This window comes from Peromyscus maniculatus, chromosome 3 (genome assembly GCF_049852395.1).
Source record: "Peromyscus maniculatus bairdii isolate BWxNUB_F1_BW_parent chromosome 3, HU_Pman_BW_mat_3.1, whole genome shotgun sequence".
NCBI classification, from domain to species: domain Eukaryota; kingdom Metazoa; phylum Chordata; class Mammalia; order Rodentia; family Cricetidae; genus Peromyscus; species Peromyscus maniculatus.
Genome location: NC_134854.1, coordinates 137,956,781 through 137,973,405, shown reverse-complemented (window position 1 = coordinate 137,973,405; position 16,625 = coordinate 137,956,781). Strand labels below are relative to the sequence as shown.

Here is a 16,625-nt window from a genome sequence, read left to right as displayed (position 1 = left end):
CTAGTGACTTCTCAGAAGCTCAGTAAAGCAGAGCATACCGTCCCAAAGGGACTTAGTTCTCAACTCTTGGCTTGGTCTTTACCAGCTCCACCCATAAATATTTCGACCTGCCTCCATGGTGGCCCATGAGTAAGTTTGTGTCCCTGGTCACAATTGGAGCTCTGGAGTCGCAGCCTGTGAGAGACCCTCGACTCTGTGTGCTAACACCTGAATAGACGCACAGCAGAGCTGACTGTTGTTTTTATTTCTGTTGTTCTATTTACCGACAAAGACTCGGGAGTCAGATATTGGATATCTGTCTTCCCAGGTCCTCCATACTCTCTATGGCTAAAATTCTTGTCGTTGGCTCCACCCCCTGATCCAAGGTCAATTTTTTTAACACAGTGTCCGAGTTTCACAGTGAGATCAAATATCCCACAACAGCTGACCTTGCAGGATTATTGTAAGGTTCAAATGAGACCATCTTTTAAAAGATCTTTTATTGTCTGAAAATTCACAGGCGAGGCCTGTTCCCATTCCTACCTGACTGGTCTGCCAGCATTGCAGGGGGAATCATGGACACGTGCCCTTTGTAACATGATTGACATAATACGGATGCAAGGGGGCATGTGTTTTTGTTTTTAAATTATTTATTGTGTGTGTATATTGGTGTTTTGCGTCCGTGTATATCTGTACATCATGTGCCTGCAGTGCCTCTCCAAGGCCAGAAGAGGGAGTAGGATCCTATGGAACTGGAGTTATGGACCGTTGTGAGCCATGTGGGTACTGGGAATGGAACCCAGCTCCTCTGCAGGAGCAACAAGTACTCTTGTTGTTGTTACTTTGTTTGTTTGAGACAAACTATGTAGCTGTGGCTGGCCTAGAACACCCTACGTAGACCAGGCCAGCCTCAAACTCAAAGATCCCCTGGCCTCTGCCTCCCGACTGCTGGGTACCATCATGCCCAGCTCTAACAAGTGCTCATGACTGCTGACCCATCTCTCCAACTCCTGTTGTTTTTCTATCTTTACATAAATAGATGTAAAATAAAAAAGGAGAGATGTAAGAAGGTTCAGAAGGCTGAAGCAGGAGACTTGCCATCAGTTGGAGGCTAGCCTGGACTACATAACAAATGAAAAAATAAAGAAACAGGGCCTGGTGAGATGCCTCTGAGGGTAAAACACCCGAGGCCAAGCCTGAAGACCTGAGTTCAATTCCCAGGATCCACACAGTGGAAAAGTGAATCAGTCCCTGAAAGCTGTTCTCTGACCTCTACTCACACGGACCCACATGTACTCACAGAAGTAATAAACATTAAAAATGAACAGCATTGCCGGGCGGTGGTGGTGCACGCCTTTAATCCCAGCACTCGGGAGGCAGAGACAGGCGGATCTCTGTGAGTTCGAGGCCAGCCTGGGCTACCAAGTGAGCTCCAAGAAAGGTGCAAAGCTACACAGAGAAACCCTGTCTCGAAAAACCAAAAGAAAAAAAAAAAATGAACAGCATCAAAAAACTGCTAGGTAGGTGGCACACACCTTGAATCCCAGCATTCAGAAGACAAAGGCAGGCAGACCCCTGTGAGTTGTAGGTCAACCTGGTCTACATTGTGAGTTCCAGACTGGCCAGGGCTACACAGTGAGACCTGATCTTTAAAAAACAAAATAAAGCAAAACCCTAATACTAACATAAATATCACACCTTAAAAGGGGTTTTGTTGTTACTGTTGCTTTTGTGAGTCTTATTGTTTCATAGTCTAACACCAAACACCTAACCTCAGACAATGCTCCTGCCCTTAGTTTCCCAGAACGTGGGAACTACGGGCATTTACCACTATGAAAGTTCCCATGTGTATTCACAGGCACACATGTGGAATGGGAGGCCAGAGGACAGCCTTACCTATTGACCCTTGCTTTCTGTCTTGTTTGAGACAGGATGTCTCTGCTGTTCACTTCTCTGCTAAGATAGCTGGTCTGCAATCCAGCAATTCTCCTGTCGCCTCCCACCCCCCTGCCATAGAGGCACACTAGGATTGAAGATTGGGATCGCTTTTCCATGGATTCTAGGGATCTCGGCTCAGGCTATCAGGTTAATGAAGCAAGTGTTTTACACACTGAGCCGTCTCCAGCCCCTAAAAGACTTCAATATTATCAAAAGATGATCAATATTCAAATTTTCCTAATTCATATTTATTTGTTTGTTTGTTTTGCTTATTTGAGACAATGTATCTCTGTGTATCCCTGGCCCACTATTTTCTCTAAATTGTATTCCTGGAGCTGGTGAGATGACTTAGTGGGTAAGGATGCTTGCTGCCAAGCCTGATGACCAGAGTGGAATCCTTGGGAGCGAAATGATAGAGGGAGAGAGCTGATTCTGGAAGCTGTCCTCTGGCCTCCATACGTGCTGTGAACTTGAAGGAAACATGCTAAACAAACCACAAACAAATATAGGTTGTTTTTTTTGTTTTGGTTTGGTTTTGGTTTTGGGTTTTTGTTTGTTTGTTTGGCTTTTTTTTTTTTTTTTTTTTGAGACAGGGTTTCTCTGTGTAGTTCTGATGCCTGTCCTGGATCTTGCTCTGTAGACCAGGCTGGCTCTGAACTCACAGAGATCCGCCTGTCTCTGCCTCCCAAGTGCTGGGATTAAAGGTGGCACCACCACTACCCGGTCTACAAATATGTTTTAAAAATAAAAATGGTGCTGGGAGTGGTGGCGCACGCCTTCAGTCCTTGCACTCGGGAGGCAGAGGCAGGCAGATCTCAATGAGTTCAAGGCCATCCTGGTCTCCACAGCAAGTTCCAGGCCAGCCAGAGCTACATAGACAGACCCTGCCTAAAACAAAATTCCTTATAACTTTAAATGTTGTGTGTTTTCCTCCCTGTCCTTCTTCATAATTTGCCAAGCTCTTGGCATATGAAGACTATTAACTAAAGTGAAGGTACCAACTTGCTGTTCTTCCTCTAGGAAAAGTGATGGAGGCTTCAGGATCTTCTTCCCAGTCTCAAGACAACAATGGAATCCACAGAGAAACAGAAAACCTAGACTGTAAGTTTGCTTTCTCAGACCCTCTGAGCACAGCCTCTGGGGAAGTGTGGGACCATCAAAGACAATGCTCAGGTCATTTGATGGCCACATCAAAGCTGTAGCAAAGCAGTGATTTTCCATTCATGTGCTCCTTCCAGCCTGTTCCCACACTTCCTAGCTGAGCAGGTCCTCAGTTGCTCCCCAGATTTTGAGAAGTTTCTGGGCAGCTTGTTTTGGGAGTGGGGAGCGTCTCTAGAAGGTGGGAAGGGTCTCATGCATCTGCCCTTGGAGAAAGGGAAGGTTTAGGGCTTGATCACAGGCTGCCCTCTGTGTGACTTAAGAGAACCCTGAGCCAGTACTGAGTCTGGAGGTCTCTAGGTGGGGTATTGGGGACAAGGGGTGAAGGGGGCTTAGAAGACCCTTTTCTAGGGTCTGTATGCAGAGGAATGTTTGCCTTGGGCTGTCTTTGACACCCCCACCCCTACCTAGGGATCTGAGAACCTTGATCTTGGAAACTTTCCATTGGGCTTGGATATTCAGGGGAGTAGTTCTCCCTGATGGCTTGATGAGTGCTCCATGGAGAGGCTGTACTGTTGCTGGGGATGGGGCAGGGGGCAGGAAGCGCTCACCACCTTGCCTGTGTGCATCCAGACCAAGAGACAGAGTTCCACAAGCAAGATGGGAAGCCCCAGGAACGATATGAGAGAAAGAAGTCTTCCTCCTCCTCATCTTCCTCTTCTTCTTCTTCCTCCTCATCATCTTCCTCCTCCTCCTCAGGTATAGCAAGCATTCTTAGGACTGGGGTGTGACTTGATGGTACAGTGCTTGTCTCATATATACAGAACCATGGGTTCCATCCCCAGCGACACACAGACACACAGACAGACAGACAGACAGACAGACACACACACACACACACACACACACACACACACACACACACAGAAATACATTTAGAAAACATATAGGGGAGCTGGGCGGTGGTGGCACACGCCATTAATCCCAGCACTCAGGAGGCAGAGCCAGGCGGATCTCTGTGAGTTCGAGGCCAGCCTGGGCTACCAAGTGAGTCCCAGGAAAGGCGCAAAGCTACACAGAGAAACCCTGTCTCAAAAAAAAAAAAAAAAAAAAAAAAAAAGAAAACATATAGGGCTGAATTTATAACAATATTGGAGCTATCATTTATTGAGTACTTACTTCCAGATACTCTTCCAAGTACTTTACAGGTAAGAACTCAGCCAATTCTCACAGGACCCCATTAACCAAGATATAGTACTACTTACTGTTAGTCTCGTTTTTTACAGGTGAAGCACAGGGATGCTATGTGACCTGCTTTAAGAAAGCTCAGTAGCAAACTTGAAGGTCTTTCTGGGCCTGGGGAGTGTGTGGGAGTGGGTTCTCTGTCTGCTCAGTTGGAGCTTCAGCACTGTGATTTATTTTACATCCTGGGCTTGAGCTTACAATTCCTAGGCTTAGGCTGAGGGTGCGGCCCTGCATGGTTGGGTACTTGTTTAGCACAAAGCCCCAGGTTCCTTCCCCAGCACAGCACAAAACTGGAAAACTGGTATGGTGACACATATCTATAATCCTACTACCAGGGAATTAGAGGCAGGAGGATTAAAAGTGCATGGTGATCCTTAGCTAGTCTGGGCTACATGAATGAATAACTACTAAATAAAGCCAAGGATAAGAGCACATGTCTTTAATTCCAGAGCTTTGGAGGCAGAGGCAGAAAGATGGGCAGGCAGTTACAGGCTAGCCTGGGTCACACAGAGAAACTGCTCCAAGCAAACAGAAAATAAACACACCCTCTAAACCCCAAATGTATGTTATGACTAAATCATAGGCAAAACTAAAACAGTTGTCAGTCACTTGATGGACATTGTACCTGGCTGATAGAATCTGGAGTAGGTTTTATTTATATTTTTCCATATTGTTTGATATTTTGCAATGAAGATCCTTTTTTCTTTCTTGTTGAAAGAAAAAAAAACTCTAGAAAAGAAAGAAATAGTTGGACATGATGGCACATGCCTGGGATCCCGGTACTCAGGAGACAGAGGCAGGAAGATTGCCACAAATCTAAGGCCATTCTGCTCTACATAGTGAGTTCCAGATCAGCAGGACTACATAATGAGACCCCGTCTCAAAAGTAAAAGGGGGTGGGGTGGGAATAAAGTCACTCAACATCTTATTCATTAAGATAAACACACATCTGTTATTTTGATTTGTAGCCAGCCCTCTACATCCATGGACTCTGCATGCTCAGAGCCAGCTCACCAAGGAGTGAAAAACAGACAAACTGTGTCTCTACTGAACCCAGATGGCTGCTTTATTGTCACATTACTAAACACCACCAAGTATGAATGATGTAGCATTTACACTGTAGTAGGTATTACAAGTAATCTAGAGGTGGTTTAGATAATAGAGAGGGGTGGGCAGGATGGCCCAGTGGGTGAAGGTGCTCGCTGCCACGCTGACAGCGAACCTGAGTTCAATCCCCAGGACGCACATGACCCAAGGAGGAAAGCAACTCCTGAAAGTTGTACTCTGAACTTCCACACATGCGCTGTGGTGTATGCTTCCCCGACCACACGCAAATATTTTTTAAGTTAAGAAAAATAATACAAAAGGACACGTACAGTTTCTATGCAAATACTAGACTGTCTATAAGGGACTAGACAGTCAAATAAGGGACTGGCGTGTCTGTCGATTTTGATGTGTGTGGCAAGTCTTAGAACCTTCTCCCATGGGTACCAAGGGACAACCGTATAACCAGATATCTGTGTCAGTTAAAATGACATGAACAGTGACTTGGAAGCACAGCTAATTGACGTCCTGGAGTTTTAGTGAATCCACAATGGATCAGGAAGTCCCCTACGCACACTGAGGGAACTCATCTGGGGCCATCTGGGTAGTCCTGGGAGAAAGCCCTGTAGCCCAGAGCTCCTGGCTCTGAATTCTTAGACCATTGACTAGTCTAAGGTGTACACAACTCAGCCATGCTGTCCGTCCCTTCAGGGTCCTGCTCCAGGCTAGGCAGCCTGAGGCAACGGAAGAGGCAGGCTGTGACCTTCAGGAGCTCAGGTGGGTGGAGAGACAGGCATCATCCCGTCCTCATGGTGACTGACTCAGGCACAAGACAGTTGGTGCATAGAAACCCCCGGTGAGGAGGATAAGGTGAGGGTCTGAGCAGCATGAATAGGGTTCCTATAGGACGTGTGACTTCAGTTTAACTTCACAATCAAGGAGACAAGTGGGAACGAGTTCCAGGCCAGTAGACACACAGCAGCGGACACCCAGAGTCCTGCGACATCACGAGGACAGAGATGATACAGCATCGTGCTTGGTGGACTCTCCATAAGAGGGCGTATTATAGAACTTGGTTGTCTCTTCAGGAAAGCCTCCCCAGGCAGCAGCAGAAGTCGGGCTCAGCCAGACAATACGAAGAGGACAGTGACACAAAATGTTAGGAGCCACTGTGCTAACCTGCAGCCAGGCAAAGTCCCTTCCTCCGAGACTGTGGTCCTGGCTCCTTCCAGCCCGAGGCCCTACAGCTTGTATTTGCTTCTCACAGACAGCAGCGATGAGGACCATCATTCCAGAGGCCCCAGGGAACACCGAAGGAAGCCACGAAGGGACGGCTCTCCTGGTAGGTAGCAGGCTCCCCACCTTTCCTTTGCTTCTTGGCTCATAGCAGAGCTCAGTGGGCTGGTCCAGGAGGTTCCTCACGACGCTGTTCATACCTGGATGAGTGGGAAGTAGCCTACTTACCATCCGACAACAGCTACGACAGCCAGAGAGAAGCAGGAAGCTGGGCTCTGTCTTGGTGATAGGCAGGTTTTCACTGTGTGGTCTTGGCTGTCCTAGAACTCACTATGTAGACCAGGCTGACCTCAAACTCACACAGATCCTCTGCTTCTGCCTCTGGAGTGCTGGGGAAGGCGTGTGCCACCACACCCTGCTTTGTTTTTGTTTTTGTTTTGATTTTCAAGACAGGGTTTCTCTGTGTAGTTTTGGTGCCTGTCCTGGAACTCACTCCATAGACCAGGCTGGCCTGGAACTCACAGAGACCCGCCTGGCTCTGTCTCCCGACTGCTGGGATTAAAGGCATGAGCCACCACCACCCGGTGCTTTGTTTGTTTTTGATGAGCACTTCTCTAGCTTTGGCATGATAGGTGGCAAGTCAGAGAACTCAAACATATTTGTAAAAAAAAAAAAAAAATCTTACACAAAACAGGAAGAAGGGGGCTGATGAGATGGCTCAGCAGGTTAAAGGCACCTGCCACTAAGCTTGATAAGCTGAGCTGCATGCCTGGGACCCACATCGGAGAGAACCAACTTCCAAAAGTGGTCCTTCGACCTCCGCATGCGCACTGCGGTGTGAGCTCCATGCCCCCATGCAAATAAATAAATAAATAAATATTAAAAAAGAATAGTTTACAAAACAGGAAAATATTAAGATATTAATAGTAATTATGATAGTGAAGTTGTGAGGCATATTTTTATTCATTTATTTTTGCAATACCAGGGTGGCACCCAGGGTTCATGCAAGTGTTCTTCCACTGAGCTACATTGAGCTACAACCTCAATATGCCCCCTTTTGGAAAATGTATCATTTATGTGTATGAGTGTTTTGCCTGCACGTATGTATGTGTACCATATGCATGGTGCCCACAGAGGCCAGAAGAGGGTGTCTGATCCCCTGGAAGATTGTTCTGCTGTGGGTGGGGATTGGGAGCCGAACCTGGGTCCCCTGCAAGAGCAGCCAGTGATCTTAACCCCTGAGCCATCTTTCTAGTCCTGGGGAATCACTTTTGCCTAAGTATATGAATGAATGAATAAATAAATAAATAAATGTTGTGAAAAGAAAAGAACATCAGGGAAAGAATGGGTATTAATGAACGAATGTCTATCACAGAGCCTGGTACACAAAGTATTTGATAAATGCTACTTACGATACTAAGAGTTGAGCATAGTCCTACCTCTAGAGATACAACTAGCTGGGGGTCTGGGTATGTAGCTCACTGCGAAGTCTGTGCTTAGCATGCCGGAGCCCTGAGTTCAATCGTTAGCACCAGTAATGATGGTGACGATAAACGAAGCAACAGCAAATTGAAAACAACAACCCCAAAGCAGGAATTCCGGGTTTAGGAGAGACCTGTGGGGTCACCCCTCACTGTGTGTGTTTGGTAGAATCATTTCACTTTCTGTTTTTCTCTCACCACCCCACATCCCTGTGCTGGGATCAGATCCGTGTCTCACACGTGCTAGGGGATCAGCACATGAGCTCTCCCACTAAGCCATTCCCTGAGCTGTAATCAAACCTTTGAGCCTCAGCTGCCACTCCTGCTCGTGTGCCTTGGTGCCTTCTCTGAACTCTTTCGATGAGAACCAATAGGAAATAGTCAATATAAATTACTTAGCCCACCATTGGCACACCTTAGAGCTCAATAAATGACGAGTATTCTTTTTTTTTTTTTTTTTTTTTTTCGAGACAGGGTTTCTCTGCGTAGCTTTGCGCCTTTCCTGGAGCTCACTTGGTAGCCCAGGCTGGCCTCGAACTCACAGAGATCCGCCTGGCTCTGCCTCCCGAGTGCTGGGATTAAAGGCGTGCGCCACCACCGCCCGGCCGAGTATTCTTATTATATAAAAATTTGAAGGATAATTTATTTGTGTATGTGAGTGTTTTGCCTGCCTATATGTATATGTGCCATGTACATGCCTATGCCCACAAAGGCCAGAAGAGGAGATCGCCTGAAACTGGAATTACAGGCAATTGTGAGCTGCCATGTGGGGACTGGGAACTGAACCTGGGTCCTCTGCAAGAGCAGCCAGTGTTCTTAACCTCTGAGCCATCTCTCCCGCCCGAGGTAACTATTCTTGACTGAGTGTCAGGTCCTACCAGACCTGCAGTTTCATATCAGTAACAGAACATAGTAACCTCTGGGGCACTGAGGGTAAATAACTGTGACTTTTGGAGACTTCAGATGTAGGGAGATGGAGGTGGTCCTCAGACACTGGGCGAGTTGACCAAGGTTTGTCTCCACCCAGGTGCTGACCACGGGGAACTGGAGGTGCTGAAAGACGATCTTCAGCTCTGTGGAGGTAACTGCTTGTCCCCTGGCTTTGAAGAAGAGAATCATGAGGGCTGAGGGCCCAGTGGGTGTAACAAGGGGTGGAATCTCATGATCTGAAGACTCCCAGGCAGACAGATGAGCCAGTGAGGCCACAGCCATTCAGGAGGGACTGGGGTGCCCTCTACACACCTCTACAATGGTTCAAGGACGGTCAGTCCTCTCTGCTGATTGGAACCCCAACTTTCGGCATGGTTGACTGGTCACCCAACAGATCTGGGTGCCAGTTTGCCATCAGCGCAATGAGTGCGACTCACTCTCTTGGGACCCTGCTCTGTTTAAGAACGGCTCAGATCCCCCAGCCCCATTGATGAACTGATTCCAAGAGCCCCATACGATGGTGAGGAGGTGTAGAAAACCCGGAGAGGAAGTGTGAATGGCAGGGCGCTTCGGCCAGCAGCACTACAATGAAGTAGGAATGTCTACAGATTGACCTAGTTCATCGAAGAGCCCTGCAGATGCACACTACCCAAGGAGAGTCAGGACTCCCAACAACCACCTAGTCCCCCAACCCCTGGTAGTGACCCAGAGAAGCATCAATAAACACGGGTACACTCAGAGGAGAAGATCCACATATTGGAACATAACACATGGCTGCCTCTGTGCGCTGGCATTGTGGGTGCTCTTTATATTGTTTTATTTGCTTATCTGAATTTATTTAGTCGTTTATTTTAGCACTAGAGACTGAACTCAAGAATTGTTTCTTTGTTGTTATTTTGATTTTTTTAAAAAGATTTTTATTTTTACTTTGTTTTAAAGATTTGTTTATTTTAATTTGTGTGTGAGGTGAGTGTTTTGCCTACATGTATGTCTGTGTACCATGTGCATGCCTGTGGAGGCTAGAAGAGGGATCTGGATCTCCTAGAATAAGAGTTACAAACAGATTCCAGCTGCCATGAGGGTGGGGACCAAACCCAGGTCCTCTGAAAGAGGAGCAAGAGGAGCTATTCCTCCTGTCCCTATTTTAATATATATATATATCTTTCTGAGTGTGGGTTTATGAATATGTGTGCAGTCCCAAAAGAGGCCAGAAGAGGGCATCAGATTCCCCTGAAGCTGGAACTACAGGAGGTTGTGAGCATCTAGTGCTCTTAACCACTCTGTCATCTCTCCAGTCCCTATTTTATTTTGTTTTAAATAAAAAGTACTAGTTTTTCAGCCGGGCGGTGGTGGCGCACGCCTTTAATCCCAGCACTCGGGAGGCAGAGCCAGGCGGATCTCTGTGAGTTCGAGGCCAACCTGGGCTACCAAGTGAGTCCCAGGAAAGGCGCAAAGCTACACAGAGAAACCCTGTCTCGAAAAACCAAAAAAAAAAAAAAAAAAAAAAAAAGTACTAGTTTTTCATGGCTTGAAGGGGGGCGGGTGACTGCTCATTAGATGGAGCAGGAGCCCTTCAGCCTGCTCTGGTCCCCACCCAGCCTACACCAGATCAGTGTAAGTCTCCAAGTCGGCCCTACCTTCCTCCAAAGTGCCCCTTCTCAGGAGAGCACCATCATGTATGTGCTCACTGATTCTCCTTCCATGCAGGTGATGCTGGGGAAATGGTGCTTGCTGGGGAGACAGGTGAGTACTCAGGAAGGGGAGGGAGTCAAGGATACTGGAATTGAGTGAGGTCTGGGTGTTGTTCTGATGAGGCACTCTAGGGTCCTGGCTGTGAAACACGGAACTCCAGGGCCACTTAGGGACCTGACAGCATGCAACAGGCATGAGAGGAGTGGTGGGGCATTGGAATGGGGGTCCAGGCAAGAGGAAGCAGACATCCGCCAGCTAGGAGAGGTCCCTTGGATCCCATGGCTGGAGAATTACCTAGAGCCTTTTCTTTACTCCATGTAGTTTTGGTGCCTGTCCTACTGTCCTAGATCTTGCTCTGTAGACCAGGCTGGCCTCAAACTCACAGAGGTCCGCCTGGCTCTGCCTCCCGAGTGCTGGGATTGAAGGTGTGCACCACTGCCTTTTTTAGTGACTAGTCACGGGGATGAAAGCCCCTGGCAAGGAGCCTTGACCAACCTGGCACTAACACTGAGTTTCTCATTTCTAGGACTCCGAAGGAGAGGTTCCGGCTCAGCAGGGGGTAAATACATAAGCTCCAAGGACAGCTGGAGGCTGTGTGGATTCCAGAGGGGCCAGAGAGGACCAGGAATGGTCTGTCTGAGAGAGTGGGCCAGTTTTAGCAGGGATCTCAACACCCACATAATTCAGAAAGAAGGCTCCATCATCGAGGAAATGGAAGGAAGAACAGGGCTAGGCCTATAGAGGGATGAGGAAGTCAGCGAGGGTCCCGGGGACAGCTATCCCTACCTTCAGGGTCCTGCCTGTCGCTCCTGTGTGAGCACTGGCTGACACACACACAAACACCCAGCAACCAAGTCTCCAAGTTCAGAGCGGCAATCTACAAAACACATCTCTCTCTCTCTTTCATTCTTAAGGAGAAGTGGAGGCCTCCCAGTTACAAAGGCTGAACATAAAGAAGGATGGTAAGTAAGACGGTGTTCAGGAACCGAGCTCACCTGGCTGGTCCAGATTTCTGTGCATGTAAGATGGCTGGCAGTTAGAATGATAGTAACCCTAATCACCTCTTTCTTGGACCCCACAGCTAGCAAAGTCCTCAGCTCTGATCTCACCTAGGAGTGGGGGTGGGGGGAGGTTTACAAGCAGTGACGCCTATCTTTTCATGTAGAAGCCACTGAGCCCCCTGGTTGGTGCGGGCCTTACAGCTAACTGAAGGGAATGACCTGGGCTGGACACCCAGTCATACGCTCCCTGGGAGATAAATGTTTCTCGTGCCCGATGGGGGGACTTAGTTAGATTTTGGGATTCATGAAGTTCTACTAAAGAAGTGATGAGACCTTCAGGCCTTCATCTGCTCCAAGCCTGGAAGGCCGTGGGGGTAGGAAAGGGAGACTTGGTTTTTTGTTTTTAAAGGTTAAAAAAAAATTTTTTTTATTTGAGTGCATGTACCTAAGGAGACCAGAAGAGGGTGTCAGAGCCCCTGGAGCTGGTAGAGATAGGTGCTGTGAATCCAACTTGGATTTCTGCAATAGCGATACTCAGGGCTGAGTCATGTCTCTAGCCCCTCACATTTTTTTATTAAACAAGTGGTAGCTGTTCTAGAAAAATCTTGAGCTACTTCACACACTCCTATTTTGGGGGGAAGAAGACACCTGGGCTTTAAGCACTCTGTCTTAGCCTTGGTCCCTGACCTGTTTGGCTGGGGTGGAGGTGGGGCATAAGAAGGCTCATTGGACTGAAATCCAGAGTCTCAAAGTACAGGCCACATCCAGCTTGCTTGGAGACGTGCAGGGCGCGTTATGCTCCAAAGGAAGAAGGCAATCCCCCTCTGTCTCTGGACGCCTGGGACTTTGGTTTAGCCTTGGCCTTGCTCATTGCCCTTGAGAAAGACGCTTCCCCGGGCGGCAGCAGGGTTTGCTCGCTCTGTTCTAGGCTGGCTTTGTTTTGGTTAGTATGTGGGAGATAGTGTTTTATTCTGTCTCGATCACCCTTCCTGTGCAACCCGGACTGACCTCAAACTTCGGGTCCTTTTGCCTCAGCCTCCCCAGTACTGGGATCACAGTGTGTACCTCCTCTCCTGACTTCCCTTAAACTCTCTTTTGTATCCCCCTTGTCTGAGGAAGCAGGGAGCCACCATTGACCCTGGTGACATCCTTACCCTCACTGCCTAGTACCCCAAGGTCCAGCTTCTCTCGTGCCCGTTAGCCTCAGAACTTTGCACTTGGTGACCTTGCACATTTTACAATCGTTTTTTAATGCTCACTCAACAAATTAATTCCTGAGCACCCTTGTATGGCTGCTCTAACTACTGAGTTTTCTCGGGCAGGAGACTGACTGGGACCCTCCTTCTCTAAGACCTAGAGCTCGGGGACTGATAAACGCAGAAATAAAACCCAAGCTGCGTGGCTGTACATGTTCCAAAAACAATGAAGAGACATAGAGCTGAAAAGGGGTGCTATTTAACACTGGCTGGTCAGGAGCAGCAATACTGTCGTTTGTAAAACAAGAGGAGGCTGGATGGATGGTTCAGTGGTTAAGTACATTTATCTTTTGTCAGAGGAGTGGAGTTTTGGATCCCAGCACCCATATCAGGTCTCTCACAAATTCCTATAACTCTGGTTCCAAGGGATCTGATGCCCCCTTCTGACTTCTGTGGGTACTTGATGCCCACTCATGGGGGGGGGCATGCATGCACCCATACACAAATAAAATAAAAAATAGTACAGTTGGTCATGGTGGTACATACCTTTAATCCCAGCACTAGGCTGGCAGAGGCAGTTGGATTCTGTGAGTTCCAGGCCAGCCAGGGTGACATAGTGAAACACTATCTCAAATACATAAATAAGTAGCTGGGCATCATGGCATACATCTTTAATCCCAGGACTCTGGAGGCAGAGGCAGGTGGGTCTCTGTGAGTTCGAGGCCAGCTTGGTCTACACAGAGAGTTTTAAATCATCTAGGGTTACAACGTAAAACAAACAAACAAACAAACACCACACACACACAAAAAAACGAGAACAGGCATGGAATCTTGGTACACACCTGTAACCCTGAAGGCTGGAGCAGAAGAATCTCAAGTTGAAAGTAACCACCCTGGGCTGCACAGAGACCGTGTGTTGAAAAACAAAGCAAAAAATAAAATGAGAGGGTTGTGGTGATGGGGTGGGATGGAGTAGGGGGAGAGAGAGAGAGACAGACAGACAGAAACAGAGAGAGAGAGAGAGACAGAGAGAGAGAGAGAGAGCTAACCTCCACCCCTTTCTTGCAGATGAGTTTTTCCATTTCGTTCTCCTTTGCTTTGCCATTGGGTCCTTGCTGGTGTGTTATCACTACTATGCAGGTGAGGATCCCTGGGGACCTTGGACGGGGCTGCATGGGAGGACAGGGCACTGACTTACAACCCAAAGGCTGACTGTTCTTTCCTCGCTGCCCTTGAAGACTGGTTCATGTCCCTCGGGGTTGGCCTGCTCACCTTCGCCTCCCTAGAGACCATCGGCATCTACTTCGGGCTGGGTAAGTGGTCCTATCAAAAAAGCTACACAGACCCGCAGGCTCCTGAGGGGAGAGGTGGTTGCTGGACCCGCCGTCACATTCGCCAAGAGTCATGAGCTAAACTTTTTAAAAAAGTACATTCCTTATGTTTGTGTTTTCTTCCTGACCGCATGTGAGGTCAGTGAAAGGTCCTTGGCAGAAGCTTGTGGAAAAAGGGGGAAGTCCCACAAAAACAGTTTAAAGTAGTAAACACGCATAGCTCCTCAGATACTGAAAACAAGCTGGTGGAGCCAGGCATCAAGGTCGCTGGGTTTCCTGTCCCTGTTATTACTGCCTGTGACTCTTTTCCGCGTAATAACCACAGCACTGTTATTGACGTTAGCCTAAAATTGCATGTCAGGGCTTTGTTTGCGTGGGGTGTGCCTCGGTCCTGGGGCGGCAGGGAAGGAGCCTGACCCTGGGGTCCTCCAGGGGCCGCCATCCTGACCAACATTTCCCCTTGCTTCTCTGAGCAGTGTACCGGATCCACAGCGTACTTCAGGGCTTCATCCCCCTCCTTCAGAAGTTCAGGCTGCCAGGTAATGGTGCTGCACATCTCGCCATCCAAACTCTCTCCCGATTGGAGCTTTCTTCTTTGAAAGAGGTCTGCCGGCTAGGGAAAGTCCTGGACGCAGGGGGCTCAGGCTCCAGTTCTGCCTCTGCTCTGTGATCCCCAGACAGCCTTTTTCTGTGCTGGCAATGGAACCCAAGGCCTGCAGCATGCTAGACAAGCCACAATCCAGCCGTCCGTAGCCTCTTTGAGCCTTGGGTTTCTCAGATGGAAAACTGATGTAATTCTTTCTGCATGGGGTGGCCCATCAAGTAAAGAAGGATGCGGAGGGCTGTAAGCATAAACATTGAAGAGAAGCAAAGAACCTGTACTCCCCAGATGCTACTTCCTCCCTGGTTGTATTAAGTAACTTTGTAGTTGCCTTTGGAATCGCCTGGGCTAATGTAGATTCTCTATGAGTGTGTGTGTGTGTGTGTGTGTGTGTGTGTGTGTGTGTGTGTGTGGTGTGGTGTGGTGTGGTGTGGCTAGGATGGGACCCGAGGCTTCACATACACTAAGAAATTGCTCTGCTGCAGAGCCATACTCCCACCCATTGTCTGACCAGCAGCCCAGCAGCTTTGTGCTTGGTGATGTTGTGCCTCAGAGTCTGGAAGCCAGGGAGAGTGTGTCTCTGTGCTGGGGGTGGGGGATGATAATGTCTTCTCCACAGCTATGGGCCATGGGGAACCATAGTGCCTTCGGGAAGGGCCATTTGCTACCTTTCCTGTGTTTTGGGGGCCTTTGAGGTGGTGGTGGGGTCAGGACTTGACTGCCTGCCTGCAGAATCCTATACCACCCTGCAAGCTTTGCTTTCCAGGGTTCAGGAGGACCGACTAAGAACGTTGCCTGAGAGCAGATGAGCCACTCCCCCACGTGACCCCTGTCGCCACTGCCGTACCTGAGCCCAGAAGACAGAACCGACATGCTGGAAGCCACCGGGAGGCCACGCCTGGGCACTAAAGAGCTCTTTTCTTCCATGTGGTCTCAGTGTTGGCAGCAGTGGTCAGGCTCTCACGCTGCAGATTAACACACAGTCTGCAGGGCGGAGAGAGAAGGGATGGCATCTAAGTCGGCAAGAAGGACCTAGGACACCATTGCTCTTAGGGGCAACGTGAGTCCTGGGCCCCACAGGCTGGCATCTGTGGGCTTGGGTCTCTCTCGTATCCTCAGGCCATGCCCATGAGCTCACAGTTCTGCAGAGCCATCCTGGGACAGACAGTCTACTACCCCGAGGCAGGGAGGTACCAGGCTGGGTCCCCAGGGGAACCTGTTTCAGGTAAGATGCCTGGGACTAAAGCTGTGGCCCCCATCACCTAGTGACCACCCTGTTGTCCTTGGATTCCTTCAAAACTCAAATAAACATTCTGTTCTCGATGCTAAAAAGGGTCGACTGAATATTCCTTTAGGATTTTTTTTTTTTTTTTTTGAGACAGGGTTTCTCTGTGTAGTTTTGGTAGCTGTCCTGGATCTCACTCTGTAGCCCAGGCTGGCCTCGAACTCACAGAGATCCACCTGGCTCTGCCTCCCGAGTGCTGGGATTAAAGGCGTGTGCCACCACCACCCTAGGATTTGTTTTGTTTTTATTTTTTTACATGGGCTCTCATGCTGCCCATGCTGGCTCAAGCTCTCTAAGTAGCTGTGGCAGTTTGAATATAATTGATCCCCATAAGCTCATTGGGAGTGGTACTATTAGGAGGTGTTGCTTTGTTGGAGTAGATGTGGCCTCGTTGGAGGAAGTGTGCCGCTGTGGGGGTGGGCTTTGAGGTCTCCTATGCTCAAGATATGCCCAGTGTGTCAGACCACTTCCTGTTGCCTGCGAGTCAAGATGTAGGACTCTCAGCTCCTTCTCCAGCACCATGTCTGCCTATATGCCACCATGTCATACCAGGATGATAATGAACTAA

General features: G+C 48.5%; 1 protein-coding gene across 2 annotated transcripts in view; it reads left to right on the top strand.

The window, feature by feature from the left end:
- The window catches only part of Tmem40 (transmembrane protein 40), a 29,322-nt gene extending 13,218 nt beyond the window's left edge, over window positions 1–16,104 (top strand). Inside the window, exons 2-12 of one of the 2 annotated variants that reach the window (XM_042273875.2) lie at window positions 2,938–3,018; window positions 3,649–3,774; window positions 6,572–6,646; window positions 9,049–9,102; window positions 10,659–10,694; window positions 11,170–11,202; window positions 11,558–11,605; window positions 13,909–13,980; window positions 14,079–14,153; window positions 14,648–14,710; window positions 15,539–16,104. In XM_042273875.2, coding sequence (XP_042129809.1) covers window positions 2,938–3,018; window positions 3,649–3,774; window positions 6,572–6,646; window positions 9,049–9,102; window positions 10,659–10,694; window positions 11,170–11,202; window positions 11,558–11,605; window positions 13,909–13,980; window positions 14,079–14,153; window positions 14,648–14,710; window positions 15,539–15,558 — 683 coding nt within the window. In that variant the 3' untranslated portion in view covers window positions 15,559–16,104. The remainder of the gene's footprint in view (window positions 1–2,937; window positions 3,019–3,648; window positions 3,775–6,571; window positions 6,647–9,048; window positions 9,103–10,658; window positions 10,695–11,169; window positions 11,203–11,557; window positions 11,606–13,908; window positions 13,981–14,078; window positions 14,154–14,647; window positions 14,711–15,538) is intronic. The other variant, XM_042273876.2, reaches the window with a different exon arrangement.
- The last annotated feature ends 521 nt before the right edge of the window (window positions 16,105–16,625 follow it).